General features: G+C 37.4%; 1 protein-coding gene across 1 annotated transcript in view; it reads left to right on the top strand.

Annotated features, from left to right (window-relative positions):
* ASAP1 (ArfGAP with SH3 domain, ankyrin repeat and PH domain 1) overlaps window positions 1–21,196 on the top strand; it is a 148,866-nt gene that overhangs the window by 114,470 nt on the left and 13,200 nt on the right. Inside the window, 7 exon segments of the mRNA XM_017825216.1 lie at window positions 524–634; window positions 3,049–3,156; window positions 4,500–4,718; window positions 4,721–4,736; window positions 14,381–14,542; window positions 17,418–17,484; window positions 19,719–19,777. Of these exon segments, the coding sequence (XP_017680705.1) occupies window positions 524–634; window positions 3,049–3,156; window positions 4,500–4,718; window positions 4,721–4,736; window positions 14,381–14,542; window positions 17,418–17,484; window positions 19,719–19,777 (742 nt within the window).

The following is a 21,196-nucleotide window of genomic DNA, read 5'->3' as shown; positions in this document are numbered from 1 at the left end:
GCTCAGATATTGCTTTTTTTCTGATTGGATGCTATTTTAAATTGTAAACCATTTTATAGCCTTTATAAAGACAAATTAGCTAGAAAGTTTTAAATTTATTCTTGTTCAAATGTCTTCAAATTAAGGCTTCAAACCTCTAAATATTAATCAAAGTAAAACGTGCTTGGATCAACATTTACTTTTTTTTTTTTAAATCTTAGAATAGTTTTCTTTTTTGAGCCATTTTACCCTCTGTACTTGCTTTTCTTGATTATTCATGTAAGAGTTTTATTGGCAAAGGTCTTAAATGGAGGTTGAAATGACCAAATTTCTTTATATTTTCTGCTAGGATGGTTAGGAGGGATCTGGGAACTGTCCCAGCAGACGCTGCTGTTCAGAAAGAACCTGATGATACATGAAATGCATGAGCACTTAGAGTGGAATCTTAAAGAACTGCAGCTGCTATAGAGTAAATAGATATTTTTGATCACTTTCAGAAGTTACTGTGCTACAAGTAGTGAAATTTAATTAATTGTTTCTTTAGACATCTCAAAGAATTGCTCTTTTTTGTGTTGTTAATTTTGTAGTAAACCAAGCTGGAGAGACAGCTCTGGACACAGCAAAAAGAGCGAAAGCTGTCCAGTGTGAGGAACTGGTAAGAAGGGATCTGTGGGGGGAAAGGCAAGGGGAATGTTTACTGCTTAAAAAATGTGATCTACTTAATATGTCATTACCACCGTATCTCACATGTGGTATTGCTGCCAGCTGGCTGCGTGCTGATCTAAAGGCCCTACCATAGGTGAATATTTTCTGACTTAAAACACAACAGTAATTTTCTTTGTAACACTTCAAGTAAAAAATGTTACTTCTGTTGGCAGTACTAGTTATTTTCACCAAGATATTTGAAGACCTTAAACACTGGAGGGTTACATATACCACTAAATAAATCATTCAAGGACATTTGGCTTCATCACCTCAGAAGTTCTTTTTAAAGACTTTTATATCAGGAGTACAAAACAATCCTCTGTAATATTACATCTGTCAAGATCTTTTAGGTCTGGATCTTTGTGTTTTCCAGCTTTGGCTTTTTGTATTTAATGGGACAGGTAGTTTAGAGATGGTGAAAGTCTTCTCACAAAGAGGATTGAAACAACTTAAACCTGCTTAATGGAGAAAGAAGCAAAAGTGTAATGTCTGCAACTTAGTATATCAAAAAATATAGAACACCAGCTTCTATGGGACTTTGTCCCTCTACTGAACATGATCAGAGCAAAAACCTTCTGGAATTTTGAGAACATATGAGGGATGTTAACAGATGCCACTAGAGAAAATTATTGGTGTTCAAGAAATAAATGTGTTAAGAATTTTCCCATGTACTCCTCTGAAGCAGTTAGCCAGGAATAAGGATTCTACATCAAACCAGCAAGCTTGTTTGTTCGTGGCTCTCTGAGGTGCCACCAGCACGCATTAAGTAGGCAAGTGAATTTAATTACTACCAAGGTATTAAAAAGTCTGAGTAGTGTGGCAGTTACACATGCTAGACAAAACCAGGAGAATTTACAAAACAGTTGTCACTTGCTGCTTAATTCTGTTTCCTTTTTTTCCTCATTTTGATGATCCAAGGATATCTACTTTTGCTCCATAGCTGGTAATTTTAATACCTTTCCTTTGATGAATGAAAGTTCTCGTCATGAATTAATCATTGCATAATCAAGACATCTTGTCCTTCAGAAATCAAAATAATTTTCCGTGTTTCTGGGGATACAAGTCAACATTTTGCTATGGCTGATAAGGTGGTACTGTCACTGACTTCTCAGATGGTGCCACGGCTGCCGTGTAAGTGCCGTTTCCAGTAGTTTGAGTATTCTGTCAACTGAAAAACAGATCGGCTTTACAGCACACAATTTTTCTTTAGAGTATCACTTCAGTAAAGTGACATCTACCCTTAATGTGGACCAGCTGATGGTGTTATAGAACAAACAAAAACAAGGGGATGTTATCAGTGAGCTTATCTAGCAGTTAAGTGTTTCAGCTGTTGTAATCCAAATTCCATAAATACCTCACTGACTATTTCAGCTAACTCTCATAGAGCATTTATGCCTTTTCTCTTTTTTTTTTTTTATTTTTGAAGAGGAAAATGATTTCTGCATTTTTTTTCAAAAGTGGCAATGAGATATGGTTAAGAGTGGAAAAAAAACCATGAATGAGCATATTGTTTACCACCGGCAATAACAAAGTACAAGATAAATAGCTGTGTGTTTGCATGTACTAAGCTAATTTCTGTTGCATAACTGAAGTCTTAACTGTGTAATTAACTTCAGTTTCAACTCAAGTAGGTTCATGAATACTTACATAACAGATTGGAAATACTTTCTTTATTACATATTTTGTTTCAGGAAGATGGTTAAAGGCTTTCCTGAATCGACTAGTAGACCACACTTCAAAGGATGTGAAGGAATAAATAATGATGGAAAATCTAGGCCTTAGAAAGGAGAATTTATCTCCTCAGAATAACCATGAACTGCTCTTTTAGTTTTTTTGCTGATCATTGAAGTAATAGTTTTTTAATATGTTATTTGGGCTGGCAAAGTAGAGGAATTTTGTGCTTAAGACATGTTGGCCTCATCCAGGGAGAGAGAGGCAAAATATTTAAATAAAGGTTAAATATCTTTTCTTTTGATTTGAGTACAAAGACTGTGATTTTGAGGGACAGTAATTGTATATAGTAGAATTTATAAATAGGTTTTGCCTTTTCTGTTTTTAAAGGAGGGCTCCAGATGCATTCTTCTTTTGTGTGTAAACCTTGATGTCATCTATTCAAATGCTTGTCAAACATGGCAATTTCTGCCATTTCCAAAAAAATCTTTTCTTTTTGTCTTTTAGCCGTTTCTCTATACCACAAAGAAATGAAGGATGTTTGTGTGAACGCCTTGAAATTGTGTGGGTTTTTTAATCTGGAAAAGTTGTAAACCTCTAAACATTTCAGTTTTTTTCTTGCCATTACAAAGCTAAGTTTGTTAACACCAAAATAACAGCAAGCATTTTAGCAAGAATTTTTATTTCTTTCAGCTTTCTCAAGCCAAGGCAGGAAAGCTAAACCCACATGTTCATGTGGAGTATGAATGGAATCTTCGGCAGGACGAAATCGATGAAAGTGACGATGACTTAGATGACAAGGTAAGTGTGGATCACTGGGAGGGCTTTGCACACAAACTCTCAGCATTTCAGATCCGTGGTAGTAAATAGAATTAGAGACCTACTTTAACCTTTTTTTTCTTATAGATATTTTTTTTTGGGGGGGGGAATAGTTTTGAGGCCTGTATTAAAGACTGACAGAGTGCTGTTTGAATATACACTGTCAACCTGGTTGTTATGGACTTGAGTTTCAAAAGTTTTGCTTTGACAAGACATACGGTATAATATAAATCAGTAAATCTAGATTACTTTGTTGTCATTTTATCCTCTTCTGAATTCCAGACTGTTAAATTTTAGCTGGAAGAAATCCAAAGCTTACGTACTTATTTTTTCCATAAATTAATTAAAAACCTAGTTGTTGAATAAATAACTCTATTTTTCACAAACTGTGCTGTGCTATATATTCCTGGTTTTAAAGACAGAAGTAATGGAAAGACAAAACTTGAGGGCATAGGATAATTGCCATCCTAGAATAAATGAAAACTGAGGCTCAGTGTCCTACTTAAGCAAGTCAGTTAATTACTGTGTGCTCTGTTTCTGTACTAAATGCCAATACACCTCTCCTATTTTATATGAGCGCTGCAGAAAGAAATGTGGACAACTTCTCATTTTCTGTGACACTTGAGACTGAAAGATTCAGGAACTGAAATAATTTACATGTCCTCAAGGACAGTAGAGAACAAAATGATCATCTGTGCAAGGAGCCTTGGGAGGATGAGTGATACTGTGCTGCAGATAATAGCCTGAACCAGAGCTGCAGGGAAACAGATCGTGCTCCATATGCAGCCATTAACGTGCAGCAGGCAAAAATTGATGTGTGAAATTTCTTCAAAGAGCAATTATACACGTTTTAAAAAAGCTGTATCATGGAATATATTGCTAGTTCAGGCACCAAATACATCTGATCTGTCAGAACTGTTTGTCTATTTTTAATGGGAATCGGTGGGGTTCCCATTAAACTTGATACTTGAGGATAATCATCTGGTCTGAGTAAAGGGCTATATGTACTGAAAATTACTCTTGTATTCTAAAAACGTTATTAGTCTGATATTGGTATATTATTAGTTTGTATCTCCTGCTTAAGATTAAATCTAGTTTTGTATACATGATGATTTTTTGATACTACAATCTTAATTTTCAGTTAGAAGAAAGCACCTTTCAGGTTGAATTGCTGAAAAAGGGAGGAACGGGGGCTTATTTGTCCAATAAAGAAAAAAATTAGGCTCGTGTTCACTAAAATATGTTCTAGTATATTATTTTCCAAACATATTAACTATATTTAGTGTTTAGACAGCTGCATAATGTATTTGTTTTTCTATTCACAGCCCAGTCCTATAAAAAAGGAAAGATCTCCAAGACCCCAAAGTTTTTGTCACTCTTCAAGCATTTCTCCACAAGACAAACTGACTCACCCTTCATTTAGCACTCCCAGAGACAAGCAAAGACTCTCCTATGGAGCTTTTACCAACCAGATCTTTGCAAGCACAGACTCACCCACCTCTCCAACTGCCGATGCTCCTCCTCTTCCTCCTCCTCCTCCTCCTCTAGAAATGCTGGCAAAGGTAAGTCTGTCTCCAACCTACACTTGCAAGCAGTGATTTTTCCCAGAGTTATCCTTCCTTTAATCAGGTACATTGCAGTGTTTCAAGATGTAGCATGTTTTTCTTGTTGCATTGATGCAGTAATATGGTACAGTGGATGTTCTAAACTTAAAAAAGGGGGGGGGATATTTAGTAATGGACTCGTTTATAATCCTGCACATGAATGGGTGAAAAATAAACTAATATTCTGCTAAATTAAAGTTGTTTCATTTTAAGAGACTTAGTCATGCAGCTCTAGTGGATCGTGTTGGTTTGACCTAGATATCTGTAGTCTTCAAGTTTAGAGGATATATTTATGGAGCAAAACATGTTGCTGTATTATATTTTGTGCAGATCTACTTTTTAGGACAAAGAAGCCACTTATCTTTTTCCCCCTTTTACATATTTAGTTTAGAAACAGACAAATTGTGTTTTTACAGTAGACTTGTTAGAGAAATCTTCAGTTGCAATCAAGGCTACAGTATAGTCTAATGCTTCAGCAGTTATCCTGATGCTCCCTTTTGTGAGCACTGTTGTATCTTTATATTTCATTTCTTGACTGGTAATTAACTTCATTTAAAAAAGATACAGAGATGGCCCCATCAAAATATGAAAGAATAAAAGGGACAGGACACAGTGTGTTGGCATCAGGTCTTTGTTTTCACATGGTTCAGATGCTGTGCTTAAGCACTACTGTTCCACCATCAAACTTTACCATGTATTGGCAGCTTTCAGATGGATCCCTTGGTTCTCTTTTAAACAGGTTTGTTTCCCATTACAAGGCAAAGTGATTTTGCCAGGGTTTGCATTTTTCACATGGGGTTTTTTATATCAGTTTCATTGGGGACTCAGTTGTATTCCTTGTAACTTTACTATGTTGACCTCTTTGTTGGCATTTCAAGATTCTAACCTTTTCCTTCCTCTCCTCCATCCCTTTAACATGCTCTGTGTAACAGTCTGCTATGGTTTGTCCATTGCAGACACAGTTTAGTGGCTTAGATGTTCCTTCAGTCTGACCTAGGATAACTTTTTCTTGCTGTAAAGTTGCAAGACTTGGAAACTAATCATGAATCTCATTTCCTGAAGGTGATTAAGGATCTTGTCTGGTGTCTGTCTGTAAACACTGCTTAGTATGTTGTCAGCTTTAGATGGATTATAATCAACATTACTTCTTTGTCATTATATAGTGAAGGTCTCATACATACTTACTCAGAAAATTGTCTTTTTCTTCAGGAAGGGGAATATTGATGTGCACATTTCATTCTGAGTATGTATTCTAGTTTCAGAAATGTTAGGCATTTTTCTAGGTGTTTCTGCAAGTTCCTGGGTGTTCCTAGACAAGCACTGAAGCTACTCAGAAAGAATCGAGGCATTGAGTTCTTCCATGTTTTCATGTCAAAGATTACACAAAAGAAATTCTTATTTCTAGTACAGCAAAATCATATATTATCACAAAATACAGAGAAGTATTGCCTTCTAATGTAACATTAACTGCTTCATCAGACTGGAAAATGCCAGATTCACAGAGTCTGTCTGAGAGAGGGGTTTAATAGAACTCCTGTTACAGTAAAGTCACTGTGCTTCTCTGTTTCAAACATGCCAAAATTCTACAGTCTGTGAGTAATACTGAGTTTTTGGTTGGTATCCATTCAACAATACTGTAAAGTATTTAATCAGTTTTAGGGGTTTACATTAAATACATGCCTGTGTTACAGGAATAATTGAAGACTCAAAAAGATGGGGAACATGCATAGGAAAACTCATTAGTGTGGAAAGGTTACTCTAGATGCATCACTATGGATGCACTTATGCTTCATTATAAACTGTGCCTCACCTTGTTATCTCCCCCTTTCCAACTCCCAAATAGATTGTTTAAAAGAAAAAGAAGCAGAGATTTTCTACTACCATAGACACTTGTGACACATGTGAATTTTGAAACAGTCAGATTTAATTTCGTTTCTGTAGGAAAAAAATAATCCTCTAGAATTTATCTGCTCTTTTGAGATTAGTAATAATAGATTATATCCCTTACATCACAGTTTAACGGACAAGCTTGCTTATCAAATCTTTTTTGTTGTTGTAAAAGTTCATTTTAATATTTGAGTTAAGATTATATGAAAACAGTGTTACATTTTGCATTAAGTTCCCTAAATAGCAAGAGTAAGAAAAGCATTGAATCTGTAATTAAATTTAAACTTACCTTCTGTCCCAAATGTAATCTGATCTTTGTCCCTGTGCTGCTGTGAGGCCCTGACAGATACCATGGGACCCTGCTGGCACATGGAGTCTGTAGGGAATGGACAGCTGAGGTCTGTATTTTAGAAGGAGGCATGGAAGATTTTAAAGTTTCATGGTTTTTTATCCTTTGGGGCATACATATAAAACTGTCTTTCCAGAACCTGTTCTATATTTTAAAAAACCCTCCTCCCTGTATCCCTCTGTTAGCTGGCTTCATTGGCCAGTGAAGTTCCTGGATAGAAAGGTTCCATGGTGTTCCTGAGGTGCCACAGGGGACAGGAAGCCATCCAGTGAACTTGTGTTGGGGAAAGAAGGTAAATTGAAAGCAATTTACATAAGGCACACCACTCTTGCTCATGTTTTGCAGTGGACATGCTGGTTGAAAATAATTGTAATTGTTGGAAGAGGTGATATTGGGATGTTTTAAGTTCCTCCATACATCATTATAATGCATGTCCAGACTTTCCAGTTTTATAACTTTTCAAAATACTCCTAAAAATGCTGGAATGATCATATATTTTACTTTGAACTGTGTCATTTGTGGAAACATCCTACTCTCTGCTATCTCTGCAACAGGTTTAGTTTATCCTAATGGAATGAAAAGTACGGAATAAGTGCAGTAGCTGCCCGAGCCAAGCACTGTGTGCTTTTGCAATAGTTTATCTAAGCTTATTCAGATTCAACTTACTTGTGTTGCCAGTCAAGTCTTTAGTCTCTAACAGTCTGCAAATAACTTTTTTTATTGCTCTCTCCAGCTTGCACACCTACATTATGGCTCCCGACATCTAGCAGGTCATCTACCTGTTGTTTTACAAAAAGCTTTCAAAAAAAAGAATCAATATTTAAGTAGTTGCATGACTCGCCACATTGCACAACTTTCATTGCAAATCCAATGGGAGGGTGATGTTGGTAACTAGTTATGGAGGAACATTAGGCAATCTAAGCCAGGTTTCCTTCATTTTAGCTGAAAATTTAATTGATTTTTTTATAGTTCTGGCTATTTCTCTCATATTGGAAAAACATGGAGCTCAGGGATCAATTCTGTGTCATGATGTTAAGTTTGGATGTTCAATACCTACGAGTTTTCATATTTTGCACTTTGTCTCAGCTCTAACATTAGGTACCTAGACCCAAATGCTCTTCTTTTGTGGTTCCATTCCACTGCTACTGCAGACACTGTGATATTGTCTGCTCCTTCACTAGATCAGACTCACTTTCTAGCCAAATTACCTTATTTGAATTTAATAACTTAATAACTTCTAGAAGTTGTCTGACTGCATTGCTCACAGGATTAGGAATCTTCTTAAGTCCACTAAATTACCTTGTGCATGTACCAGCATTGTTGTTTGGCTTTGGTGATTTTTCAGTCACTGGTGACCATATCAGGGCACTGCCTGGAGGGCAACCCTACAGGTCTTCATTTCTGGTTTCTTAGACTAAAACCAAGATTATTTCACCTTATCTGATCGAAGAGTATTTTCATTTTCCTATGATTTAAATTATCCTTTCATCACATTAGCTCTTATCCATACCTTTGCTGTTTAAAATGGCTTTCTGAAATACAAGTGGCTGGAAGTGTCGGGACAGCAGTAAAATTTGCTCTTTCTACTGGAAATACCACATCAAAACATCCTTCTTATTTTTTTCATGATTGTATCATACTGTGGCATAACAGGCATTACGCAGTCACTACTACCATTTTCAACTGAAGTCCTTAATTTGTAGCACAAATGTAGTTAATCTCATTTCCATTACCTCAGCCTTTAAAGTCATCTGGTTTCTTCTGTTTCTTCTGAATGCTTTTAGGATTTATATACTTCTCTTAAGTATACTTAATGACTTAGTTTTTTAAATATTCTTATAAATGTGTTGCACATTTTGATTAAATAATATTAGTTATCCCACTCAAACTCTGTATTTTTTAATATCATAGTAGGAATGGAAGGCTGGCTGACCACTGTTGCTTTCATGGGCTGTTCTATTTCTGAATCAACACAAAATAAAACATTCTTCAATGAATTTTGTCTTTTTTTTTTTTAACAGGACATTTTTAGCATTAATTATAAAATGTAGTTAAAGTGCTAATGTTGCATCAATGTATAAATTCTTACCTTTCTTATTCACAGAATGATCACAATAATTTTTTATTTTCATTATGGTCTTATTTTTGATACTGAAAACATATGATCTGAGGTAAGACAAACTGAAGAAGGTTTTTAGTAATATCTGTGCAAAAAGTCACTCATGGAAAATTTAAAAATTATAATAACAACACTTGTAAATAAAAATACTATTTTTAATATAAATTGCTTTCCTTTTCAGTGCCCGTTCTACCATTAACTGGAATTTTGGTTCTTCCCTCTGTCTCATTAAGTGGTAAAAAAAAAATACATAAGTGGGGGTTTTACACTCTAAACCCACCATTTCTTAATTGGATGGCAACAGCTTTGCATGGTTTCACAAGTACACAAATTAATCATTACTATACTAACTGCACAAACACTGAAGGGCAATGCACTATTAATTGCAGACCTTATCCAGTTATTCACCTTCATACAATAACTTTGGGATTATTTAATCTATTTACACATGAAAGCCTGATCCTTGTAACATGAAAAAAGGATAAAGTATAACAACAGTCAGTATTGAAAGCAATTGCTGAGGAAAAGAAAGCCCAATAGAAGCAAAATTAAAAAAAAAAAAATTAGGTCAAAGTGGGTGTTTTTGTTGGTTTTGCTTGTGTTAGGAAAATATCCTTTATGAAACGTGAATACCTCAATTATGTGAGAAATCATGATTAAGATGTCTATGGAGGAGAAATGGATGGCTTCATTGCTGCCTGGTTAAAAATCACAAAAAATAACTGCTCTAATTGCTTAAAGATATCTACCCTGGTCTTGTATCATTAAAAATGTCATGTAACAATTGTTTTGAGATTTTGTTTTTACACACACACATATATACATATATGTATATATATATACATACATGTGTGTATACACACACACACACACACACACACATACAGTTGCTGAGGCAACAGCTCTGGCATGTCCCACACAGGCCCAGGAGTGTTTCCTTAACCAGGGAACCTCGGGGGAGTGGGAAAGCTGGAAGGAGCCCACAGCTCACGCCACAGCAGCTGAGGGGACCTGAGCAGGGCCAGGAGCAAAGGTGGCCAAGCTCAGACATGTATAAAGAAACTCCTGTGTAGCACCAGGAACAGTGCGAGTGAACAGGGCAGGGTGCAGCACTTTGCATGGGAGTTTGCACGGAATGCCATGCAGGAAGGGACTGTAACTCTGCCAGCCTGGCCAGGGAGAAATGATACCTGCCACTGAGTGATTAGTGCTCATTGGAAGAGATTTAACCTAGATTTAAATGGATAAAACCAGGCACGCTAGAGACATTCCTGGGGGCAGCGCACCAGTGTTTGAGGGAGTGTGTTAGTGAGGTCCTTTGGTCTGCTGTCCCAGTGGAGGAGGGAAATGGAGAGCCATGTGGCAGCAAAGACACAAAGCACAGAAATGCCTCGAAACAGTCACATAGGAATTAGGGCTTCTTCCCTCAGAGAGGTGGTGGGATCAATATCCCAACTGAAGTGCACCTACACAAATGCACTTGGCATGGACAACCAATAGGAGGAGCTGGAAGCTGTTATGCTGTGGGAAAACTATGACATGGCTGTCATCATGGAAACAGGCTGGGATGAGTCACACAACTGGAGTGCTGCAGTGGTTGGCTATAAACTCTTCAGAAGGGACAGGCAAGGAAGGAGAGGCAGTGGGGTAGCCCTGTAGGTTAGAGAGTGTTTTGAGTGTCTGAGCTGTGTGATGGTGACAGTAGAGTCAAATGTTTATAGGTAAGAATCAAGGAAGAGGTCAGCAGGCAGATATCCTGGTGGGAGTCTGTTACAGACTACCCAACCAAGATGAAGAAGCAGATGAGATATTCTACAAGCAGCTGGGAGAAGTCTCACAATCGCTGGCCCTTGTTCAGCTTACCAGATGTCTCTCTAGGATGTTCCTGGAGCGTGTGGAAGTGAACTTCCTGGCACAGCTGGTGGTGGAACGTGCTAGGGAATGCACCCACTGGACCTGCTGTCTGTGAACAGAGAAGGACTCATGGGTGATGGTGACCATGTTGGGCACAGGGATCCCGAATTCTTGGAAAAGTAAGGAGGAGGATCAGCAGAACTGCCGCCTTGGACCTCCAGGGGAGAGACTCTGACCTCTTTAGGAGCCTTGTAGACAGAGTCCCCTGGGAAACAGTCCTGAAGGGCAAAGAAATCCAGGAAGGCTGGATATTCCTCAGGAACAAAACCTCAGAGGTGCAGGAGCAGAGACACAGTTTAGTGGTGGACCTGGCAATGTCCAACTTGGTGATCTTAAAGGTCTTTTCCAACCTGAGTGAGTCTATGATACCTTGTATTTCATAACAATTCTACAGACAGTTCATACATCATCAGATCTTTGTGTTATTTCACCATCTATTTCCATAAACTGATTTAGATTCAAGAACTTTTCCCATGTTTTTTTTATTCAAAGCATGAAGTGACTTTATACCTCTTTCTGAAAAGATGTTTTGAAGTTTTCCTTTATTTTTTTGTCTATTTGATAGTAAGTTATTTTGTATTTTAGCCATGTAATCATTAATGTATGACTTCTATATTCATACTTATTCCTTCTGTGAGTCTAATATAGGAACAAATGCTAGGAGTCTTAAAGGATGCACAATTTTTAATACTTTAACACCTTTTCCCCGTGACTTTTGTATGCCACGTGAACTTTTGAAAGTTATGAAGTGATGTTTGTCAACTTATCTGTGATGTCTGGATATATACAAGTCAGGTGAAATATGCCCCTGTAACATAATTTTAAGGTTTTTTTTTTAATTCTACTAAATTTTATTTTTTTTAATTTATATTTTAATTTTTAATTTATTTTTTATATTTATTTTATTTATTTCATTTTATTGGCAATTAGAAGTACAACTTTTACTTCATGCCTGAAGTTTTATTTTTGCAGTGAGTGCTCAGTACTATTTCGGTGCATTTCCTGGCCTCTTTTCCCTTTAAGCCCGGTGTGGGTGACCCGTGACCGTGTCGGTGCAGTGCGGGCAGGCGGGCGCCAGGGGGCGGTCGGACATTCCCACTTGGAGGCATTTTGGCTGCGTGAAACCCTCCAGTGCCGCGTGTCAGGGCAGGAGACAAACACTGCTCTGATGTGCCCTGGATGTTCTCGACATGCTTTAAGAATAATGTCGCTGTTTACAGTGGATATTGACTATTGCTTTTCCCCTCGTCATTCCTAGATAAGCTCTGAGCTATGTAATGGTTTATAGAATAACTTTTGGTTTGTATTTCTTTAAGAGAAGAAAGAATTGATAACTTGCAGAAGTCTAAGGGATCATCAGTCAAAATGTAACATGAGAAATGTTGATTTTGCTTTCAGAAACATTTCAATGCACAGTTTAAATTACCTTGCTTCCTTAAGCTCGAGGAAGAAATTAAAATGAGAAAGGATAAGGATGCAAACTGGGGAACAATCATTAAATTGCACTGGCATTTGACTTCTTGTCAGTTAATGTGAACTTGAAAGTAAATTGAGAGGAACAATCGCAAAATATATAATTTGATTTACCGAAGTAACCAATTAATTAAGCCAGGCCCAAAATACCTGCTGGGCTTGTGCTTGAGATATTCTCCTGCACAGCAGAAGGCCTTCCAGGCTTGAATCTGGAAGAGAGTAGATTGAATTATTAACTCATTATGGGAAGTTCTATTAATTTTTTCTTTGCAGATTAGAGGAAAGAGGGAGGTCACCCACTGAAAATATCTGGCAAACAGACCCATGCTTATGTGATCATTGAACTTACTTTTGTCAGTGTATAATGCTTCATCTAAGGGATTTTAACAAATATTATTCTTCACAGATTTTAATACTTTTATGATATATAATAATTTTGGAAGGAGTGCAAGCTTTGATAATTTTCAGTTTACCTATAGTCAACTGTCACAAATATTTTTAAAGAGGCAGCTCTCCTCCTGTGCACAGGGTAGGGTATATGTCAAGTAACTAAATGAAGAGTTTTGTCTCAAATACTGTTCAAATAAATTAGATTTTCAAAAATAGGCTATTTGGTTCTACAGTGCTACAAAATCTGTGACAATAGAGTTGAAGTTTCAGATATAAATAGACTTTGCTTTTAAATTTTTATGTTGATTTTTCTGCCTTTATCCAGACTGTGATGGCAAAGCTCTGTGATGTGCAAAACTTATTGCAAGGTCATGTCTGCAATAGTGTTAGTTGTTGGTTAGATTAAAAGAGTTAAAAAAAAGGCAAAACAAAACAGCAACCTAGCAGGAAAAAGAAAACAAGCCCAACAACAAAACCCTTAGAGCTGTTCTAACCTAATGTAGAACTAATTTAGATAAGTGTTACAAGTAATTTCTTTGGGCAGTAATGGCAGTTGACTTGAGCAGTTGTCCCCTCACTATGTTTTGTGCCCTGCTCTGCCTGATTCCTTGAGCTTCTTATTAGAGACATTTTTGAAGGTCAATGGTGAAGCTGATTAGGGAAAACTCTTGTCTTTCCTCTGGGTTATTTTGTCTTTCAATCTGTATCTGTTCCCATATCCTGTGAAACAAGCGTTGTGTTGAATAATACTTGTGCCAACATTAATGCAAGGGGAAATAAAAGTGTTTAAGGGTAGGAGTGACTGCATAAGCTCTTATAAGTGCTGCTACCATTAAATATCTAATCTCAGTCTCAGAAAGGACTTCTCTGATGTTTAATTTATACTGTGTACAGCAATTTGCATTGCTCTTAGAATGCATAATTTGATTTATTTAAGCCACAGAAAAAAAGGAAAATAATTACAGAAAAGCTTCTCAAGCTTACAATCATATTTGAAAGTGCAAGGAAAATTTGTAGATAGATCTCTATTTCCTTCCTTCCCCCCAGTTTATTAGCAGAGTTTGTATGGGATGCTCTGGAAGAGAAAACACTCACATAGTAGAATATCTAGAAAGCTATTTTGTTCTGGTATAAATTAAAAGGAATTTTAATCCCATGTGCTAAATATTACTTAATTTTCAGGGCTTTTTTTTTTAAACAATGCCTAAAATTAGAAATCCTGGTGTGATTCTGTATTTTTTAAACATAAGTACACGTGTCATTCTATTGTCAAGTTCCTTATATTCCCACAGCTGAGATGGTCAAAAATGTGGTGAACATGTCGTTTAATCTAAACAGTGTTTTGGCATGGCTTGTCTTTTTATTTTAGTCTTTTGCTGCACTTTGCTGTGGGTCTGACTGTGAATTTTTCAGTGCTGCTTTGACGTTTATGCACATGTATTTGTAAGAAGGTTGTTTGTTATTTTGCAGGCCCACCTTCAACCCTCCCTCTAAGCACTCAAACCTCTAGTGGCAGCTCCACTCTTTCCAAGAAGAGACCACCTCCCCCACCCCCAGGACACAAAAGAACCCTCTCTGACCCACCAAGCCCACTACCTCATGGACCCCAGAATAAGGGCCCAATTCCTTGGGGTGAGTTTTGAAATGCAAAACAAAAGGGCAAGGGAAAACCTTTATGATGGATGATATATGATCTTTGGTTTCTTTTTACCTGGTGCTTGCTTTCCAATGATTTCAGCTTGATGTAACGTCAGCTCAGATAAATCAAGAGTTCTGTCCTCTGTCACTCTGGCTCCCAGGCTGCTGCAGCCAAGTCTCACTTGAGAAAGCTGAAAATATTCCACACTCCCCTGGGGCCCAATCCAACCTCCTCCACTGCTTCCCTCTCTCTGCCTTAGCTGCCCAGGCTGCCCTCACCCCAGCCCCCTCAGCTGCTGCTCTGCTCTGCCTCTGCCTCCTCACCCCTGATGCTGCTCTGAGGAGCTCATTAATCCAGGTCGATGTAGATTTGGGACAGACGGACCTCAATGAGTCTGTGCAGGTCTCACAACTGCCAGAGGGCTTTGTGCCACATCTCTCCCATGAAATGTTCACACCTCACTGGTGGGAATGTGTTGTCTTGATATGTATTTGGCTTTTGTGATGTTGTCTGTACCTACACAGAGACTGATAGGTTTGCAGCTTTCTATCTGCAGAAGTTACACAGAAACAGCACTTTAAAAATCATTTTTTTATACCAGGATACCTTTCTGACAGATGCTTTTTAGACACTATTTTCCAGACTGCTCAGATTCTTCCTCTTTTCAATAAAAATTGCTCTATGCAGTCAGCTTCTTTCTGTAGCTATAAATCTCAGGCCCATGTAATTTTCTATAATTTTAGTTTTTGTGGCAGGATTTTCATGAATCTGTAAATTTTCAAGCTGGAATCCAATGCTTGCATAAGGGCGTCATCCATACACTACTTATATCTTAGGAGTATCCTCTCTCTGTTCTAGTATAAACACACAATTACTAGCCTAAAAATAAAAATGCTAAGCTAAAACCACCATTTTTACAGCAAATTGAGTTAAATGTGGTCAATCATGGAGTATTCATGTGTGATTGAATCTAGGATTCAATATGGAGAAAAGTACAGAGTCCAAGGAAAAGCAAAGATTTTTTTTCTCAAGGAATACAAATAATGTCAATCTTTTCAGTTCCCTACTTCTTAGAGGTCTGGGATATGGAAAAAAAATGTGTCCTGTGTTCTGAAGTCCAGTAGTCCTGTACTATTTCAGAGGTAGTAAAGATATTTTGAAGGGCTTGGACTCTAAAAATGTAAAAAATCCCAAATATTTAAGTCCAAAACAGCACCTAAAGTACCATGTACTAGAATACTACATAATGTAACGCTATTAGAATGAAGGTATGGTAAGATAAGATGCTAAGCCAGTGCCAACTTTTCTTTAAAATCTTTAGACAACAGATAAAGGAAAAGGAAAATATGGGAAAGGTGCGGGTGTGCAGTTGAAGATGGAGAAGCTTGTAGCAGTAGAAGACCTTGTCAGAGCAGGGCTGGAGAAGAACATGGCTTTTTCTGTCTCTTTGCTGCTCTTCAGTGCAGGCTAAACTTCAGTGGATGGAAGGGAGACCTCTCCTCCCCATGTTTCTTATCTGAGATCTGTGCAAAAGCTTTTTTGAAAGTCCTTTTTGATTTTTAAGCAAGTATTAAATTTTATGTTTATAAAAGAGGGAGTTTCTTGTATCTGCCTTCATGTTTTTGGCTTAAGAATATTGTCAGATGTTCACTGCTTTTCCTTTCAGAAGCTTTTTTCTGTGTCGTTATATTTTTTGCTATGTTGAATTTCAGCATGTTTTCTAATCTGTGCATTAATTGAAGTTTCAAGCAGAGCAATCCTTAGCTTATATCTAAGCAAACTGAGTTACTATTCAAAGATGTTCTAAAAATGTCATGTAGATTATTTTGGATTTCCATAGCAACCATGAGATATTTTTCCTTGCTTTATCCATAGGATCTACATGTGACAGGTTTGCTGTTTGTTTTACCTTTGTTGCTTTTTTCCCCACTTTTAAATACAAACATATTTTTAGCAAGGCTCAGCATGAGCCTTTTCTGCTGTTTCATTTAGACTTCAATGCACTAAGAATGGTATTTAGGCAAACGTGTCATTCTTTTGTATGAGAAGCATTTTGTGTTCTTGGCTCATTAAATGTCACTTTGCATCTATTTCAATGACAAAATTTACTAATGGTTGTTGAACTTGGTTCTAAGATTGCTAAGACATGCTGTAATAGAAGAGATGAGGGGGAATGGCAAAGGCACTAAACCAAAGGAGTTAATATCATTATAACTTGCAATGGTGATGGCTAGTGGAAGAGAAGCCTTCTGCTGAAGGAGTCCAGAGCACGTGGGTTTGGATTTTGCTGCCTTTTCACAGAATTCAGTATAGCCAGGATCTTTTCCTTACCAGTGGTCAATGTGCAGGTAATGGGAACATACAGACTTAGTCATTAAATCAGTAAAGGCTGTTCTTTACACAGGACAAAATACCAATCCTTAGAAATTTAATGTTTTGTGAATAAAATCAAATTCATGGTGGTTTTAAAAAGACATGCCTCATAGCAAAAAATGTAAACATCTGTGATAAATTTGTCTGATACTGGCCTGCAGTATCTCCTTCTATTCAAGGAAAATTGAAACACTATTTCAAAACAAATGCCCTACAGCAATGTCATTCAATCTTCCCTTGCCAGAAGATGTGAGCTACCAGTGGCTTGTTTTAAAATGTGTTACATGAAAGGTCATGTTGTATTATTATGATCCCTGCTGCTTTTTCAGCTACAAAGTTATTAATGAAGAATGAAGTTTTACATGATCTTTTAGACATCTTGAATAGAAGAGACTTGGAGGAATATGTGTTTTTCTTTAAGTTGCACCCTCTGTTGATTGTATCTCAGTTATCCTAATTATTTAGGTTTTTTAATGGTCCTTTTTTTCACCTCAGGTAATGATTTGGGCCCACCTTCAACTAAGGCTGCAAACAAGTTTGAGGGGATGTCTCAGCAATCAAGGTAAAATCTCCACATATGAAGGCAAAGATGAAAATTTAAGTAAACATAACTAATTTGTAAATTAGAGGGGGAAGAAAGCCTTTCAGAGGACATAAAATCCTAGCTGTATTTCTTCATTAGTTTTCTGCGTGCCTTAGTAGCATACAAATACTGTGGCTTCATTGAGCCTCCTACGCTTTGTTCCTTGCTGTCCATACACAATCCATCCTTTGAGCAGGATGGACAGAACGACTTGTACCCGAATCTCTCTGCCGCTCCTACATCAGTGCTCTCTGAGCTGGGGAATGCTGCCTCAGATTGCAGTCCAGCAGCACAAAAGTTTTATTTTCATGTCTCCTGGCATTTCATTTTGTCTGTTTCAGTGTGAGGTCTCATGCCCGTAGCTGCAGTAGTGTCACTCTGGGTACAAGGTGGCATCATCTGTAAGAGAGAGAATTCATCTCAGTCTTCCAGCTTAACTGTTTTCCAGCCTGTCAAGTTTATGTGCTGCCACACAGTCTGCAATAACACAAACTGCTTTTAGCTCGTAGTTCATCAGGTCTGTCCGTTATAAGTGTCTTTTTCAATAGCTGGAGAAGTAAGGACAGCCATACATTCCTGTCACTTAGTGTTTGCTACTCCTCTGTCTGCACTGTGATTCCAAAGTCCTGCGGTTCAGAGCGCGGTGATTCTAACAAACACCTGCCTCAGGCACACGACCTTGCATGACCACAAGTGTGCGGGATCAGGCCGTGACTGGAGAGAGATGTGTAACGTCAAACAGGTCACAGCAGAAGATGTGCAGGTAGAATTCCTGGACACCCCCCAGTCTGTGATCTGCCTTGTCAGGACAGGCAGAGGAGCTGTTATTGGCAGCACAGCTGACTTGCCACGTTTGCTGAATCCATCCAGTTGGCTCTGGCCATTCAGGGAAAAAGTGGTGATGCTCCATAGCACAAAGACCTGGGCCCGTGCTCAACACTTGCCAGACAAGGGTAAAAGTGTGGTATTTGTACTCCATGGCATTAGATAAAGGCCAAGGTAGGAGCTGGACTTCGATCATCTTTGTGGGTCCCTTCCAACCCAGGATATTCTGTGAATCTATGGTATATTGAGTCAAGAGTGAGCTTGGCTGTTCTTTCAGTTTCGTGTCATGGTATATTTTTGCCACTTAAAAAACAGGTAGGAAATTAAAAGTGTTTCATCGTGCTCATTTTGAAATGTTGGCTGCAGAGACAAATAATACCAGAATCAAGGCTGGTGGTGCAGAAGACTCTCTGCTCTGTTGAACATACTCTGGCAACTTTCTCAGACATTTTTCTTTCCTCTTGTTTTTTTGAGTCATTATTTTAAGTTAATACTGATTTTTATTTATTGTTTGATTTTTATGCCTTAAATCAACTTACTTTCTTTTCTTCCACAGTTCTTTTCTATAAAAGTGACCTATGTGTGGTTTTAAAGGAAAAAATTTGGTGGAATTTGTTGAAACTTGTTGTGCTCACATACCATGTTTGCAAATTTGAGCCAGCCTGATGTTAATTCTGGGGAAAAAATGTGCTACAACAAAAAGCATAGATGGAAAACTTTGACAATATGCAACTATCTTAAATTTTTATGCTATTAATGTAATTAACTAATTAATTAAATACTTGCAACTGTCCTGCTTGTCTTGTTGCTCACCATTCCAAGTAGCTAACTCAGGTGCAACACGGGTTGACAGAGTAAAGCATGTTGTTTTACCACAGTCATCAGTATTTCCTTGGAGTATCACAGACTTTGTTTCCTACTGCAGCAGCAGCAGTGTGTGTGTAAATCAGTGGGCTACAAAGCATAGGCTCAGTCCTGGCAAACTTCAAACCACTGACATAAGGGACAGATTATATTTTGAATGCTTCAGTATAATTATTTTAAAGTTCAGGATCTGCCCATGGAGCTGCTCTTTCAGCTTCACCTGTTTTCAGAATACATTTTGCACATACCATAGTTTGTAGAATATATCTGCCCTATGGCATTGAAGCTCTGTGGGGTTTGTATGCCTTTTTCTCGGAAAAAAACCCAAGCAGTTAATTCTTTACAGTGCTTTGTGTTTTGGGATTGATCCACAGACAAGATGATTATATGAAAGAAGCAAAATAGATGTGGATTTTGGTTGTTTGGTTTGGGTTTTTTAATTATGGATGTGTAGAGGGGAAAATGAAAAATAAATATATTTTATAACAGTTGTAAGCACTAATAATTCACATCTGTTGATTTAGCACTGGGACTGCAAAGACTGCACTTGGCCCTAGAGTTCTTCCCAAACTACCTCAGAAAGGTAAGAGTTCTCTTTGTGGCTATTTTTACACTGATTATCTTTTAAATGTGGGTGAGAGTAGATATTTGTTTTAAATATATGGTCTTTTCAGCAAAAGTTTTATTTCTAAAATGCCTCAAAAAATGAAAGCTTTAGAAAACTAAAAAGATTTTGGAAGGTCTGGAAGGTTTTTATTAAACTGAAAAAAGTAGTTAGACCTATTGAGGAAAGAAAAAAAAATCATTAACTAATTGAAGCCAGAAGAGACATCAGGAGGTCTTGTGGTCCAGTCCACAACTCAGAGAAGGGCCAAATTTTTGCCATGAGAGCTGGTTGCTCAAGGCCCTGTCCAGTCACATCTTGAGTATCTCCATGGATAACCTCTCTGGGCTTCCATTTCCATCTTTGGCTGCTCTTGTTGGTAAAGTCTTTTTTCTTCCTAATATCTCTAAGTCCGATTTCTTGATACCCTTGGAGCAACCTGTATCCATGCCATGTTCTGGCCATCAGGGTTGTTTTCCCAATAACTACTTTGGAAAGAATTGGGTACTGTTACATGCTCATTTATATATCCGTGACAAGCTTGCCGAGACCGTCATTCCAGGGAATACCTTCTGGCCTTTTCTTTTAGAAATGTTTTTTTCTAGCCTCTCTTTAAACTCATACAGCAACTTTATTTAGGGGGTTTTTTTGAGTTATTGCAGCAGTTGACTACAAAGTTGAAAGTAGACCTACTTTGTAGCTCTGTCTGATACAGAATCTGTCAAATATGTTACATCTGTATGAGTGGATGATCACCTGAAGATCAGGAAATGCTTCTTGTCCAGACTTCTGAAGCTAGATGTCTGAAATTCAGAGTGCGAATCATTTTAACAGAAAATGCAAATGTGAAATTTCAACTTAAATTACAATTATTATGACATGGTATCATCTTTTGAGGGAGACACCAATGACATGCTAAGGTGGCATTGCAAAGGAAGTCAACACTTCCTTGATTGAAATTATATAGGTGAGAATTTAAGATGGGCCAACTCAAAGCACTATCAGGGCTACTATCAGGGTTTTTCATGTAATTTACTTACGTCTCAAACCTGTGGGGATGATCAGTCGTGTACATTCACTACTACATAAGTCTAAGAGACAGAGCCATATACAGGTATCAACACAGACATCTGATAGTCTAAAATGAGGCATCTGATAGTAACTATACAATTTCTTGGAAACTATGCATAATTTTCTTTTTTTTCCTTATTTTTTTTTCTTGTTTTTCTTCTTTTTTTTTTCTTCTATTATTTCTTTTTTTCTTCCTTTTTTCCTTCTTTTTTTTTCTCTTTTTTCTTCTTTTTTTTCTTCTTTTTTCCTTCTTTTTTTCTTCTTTTTTTCCTTCTTTTTTCTTCTTTCTTCTTTTTTCTTATTTTTTCTTCTTTTTTTCTTCTTTTT

This window comes from Lepidothrix coronata, unplaced genomic scaffold (assembly GCF_001604755.1).
Source record: "Lepidothrix coronata isolate B3197 unplaced genomic scaffold, Lepidothrix_coronata-1.0 Scaffold117, whole genome shotgun sequence".
NCBI lineage: Eukaryota > Metazoa > Chordata > Aves > Passeriformes > Pipridae > Lepidothrix > Lepidothrix coronata.
Note: the sequence above shows the minus strand (reverse complement) of the source record. Positions and strands in the feature narration are given on the sequence as shown.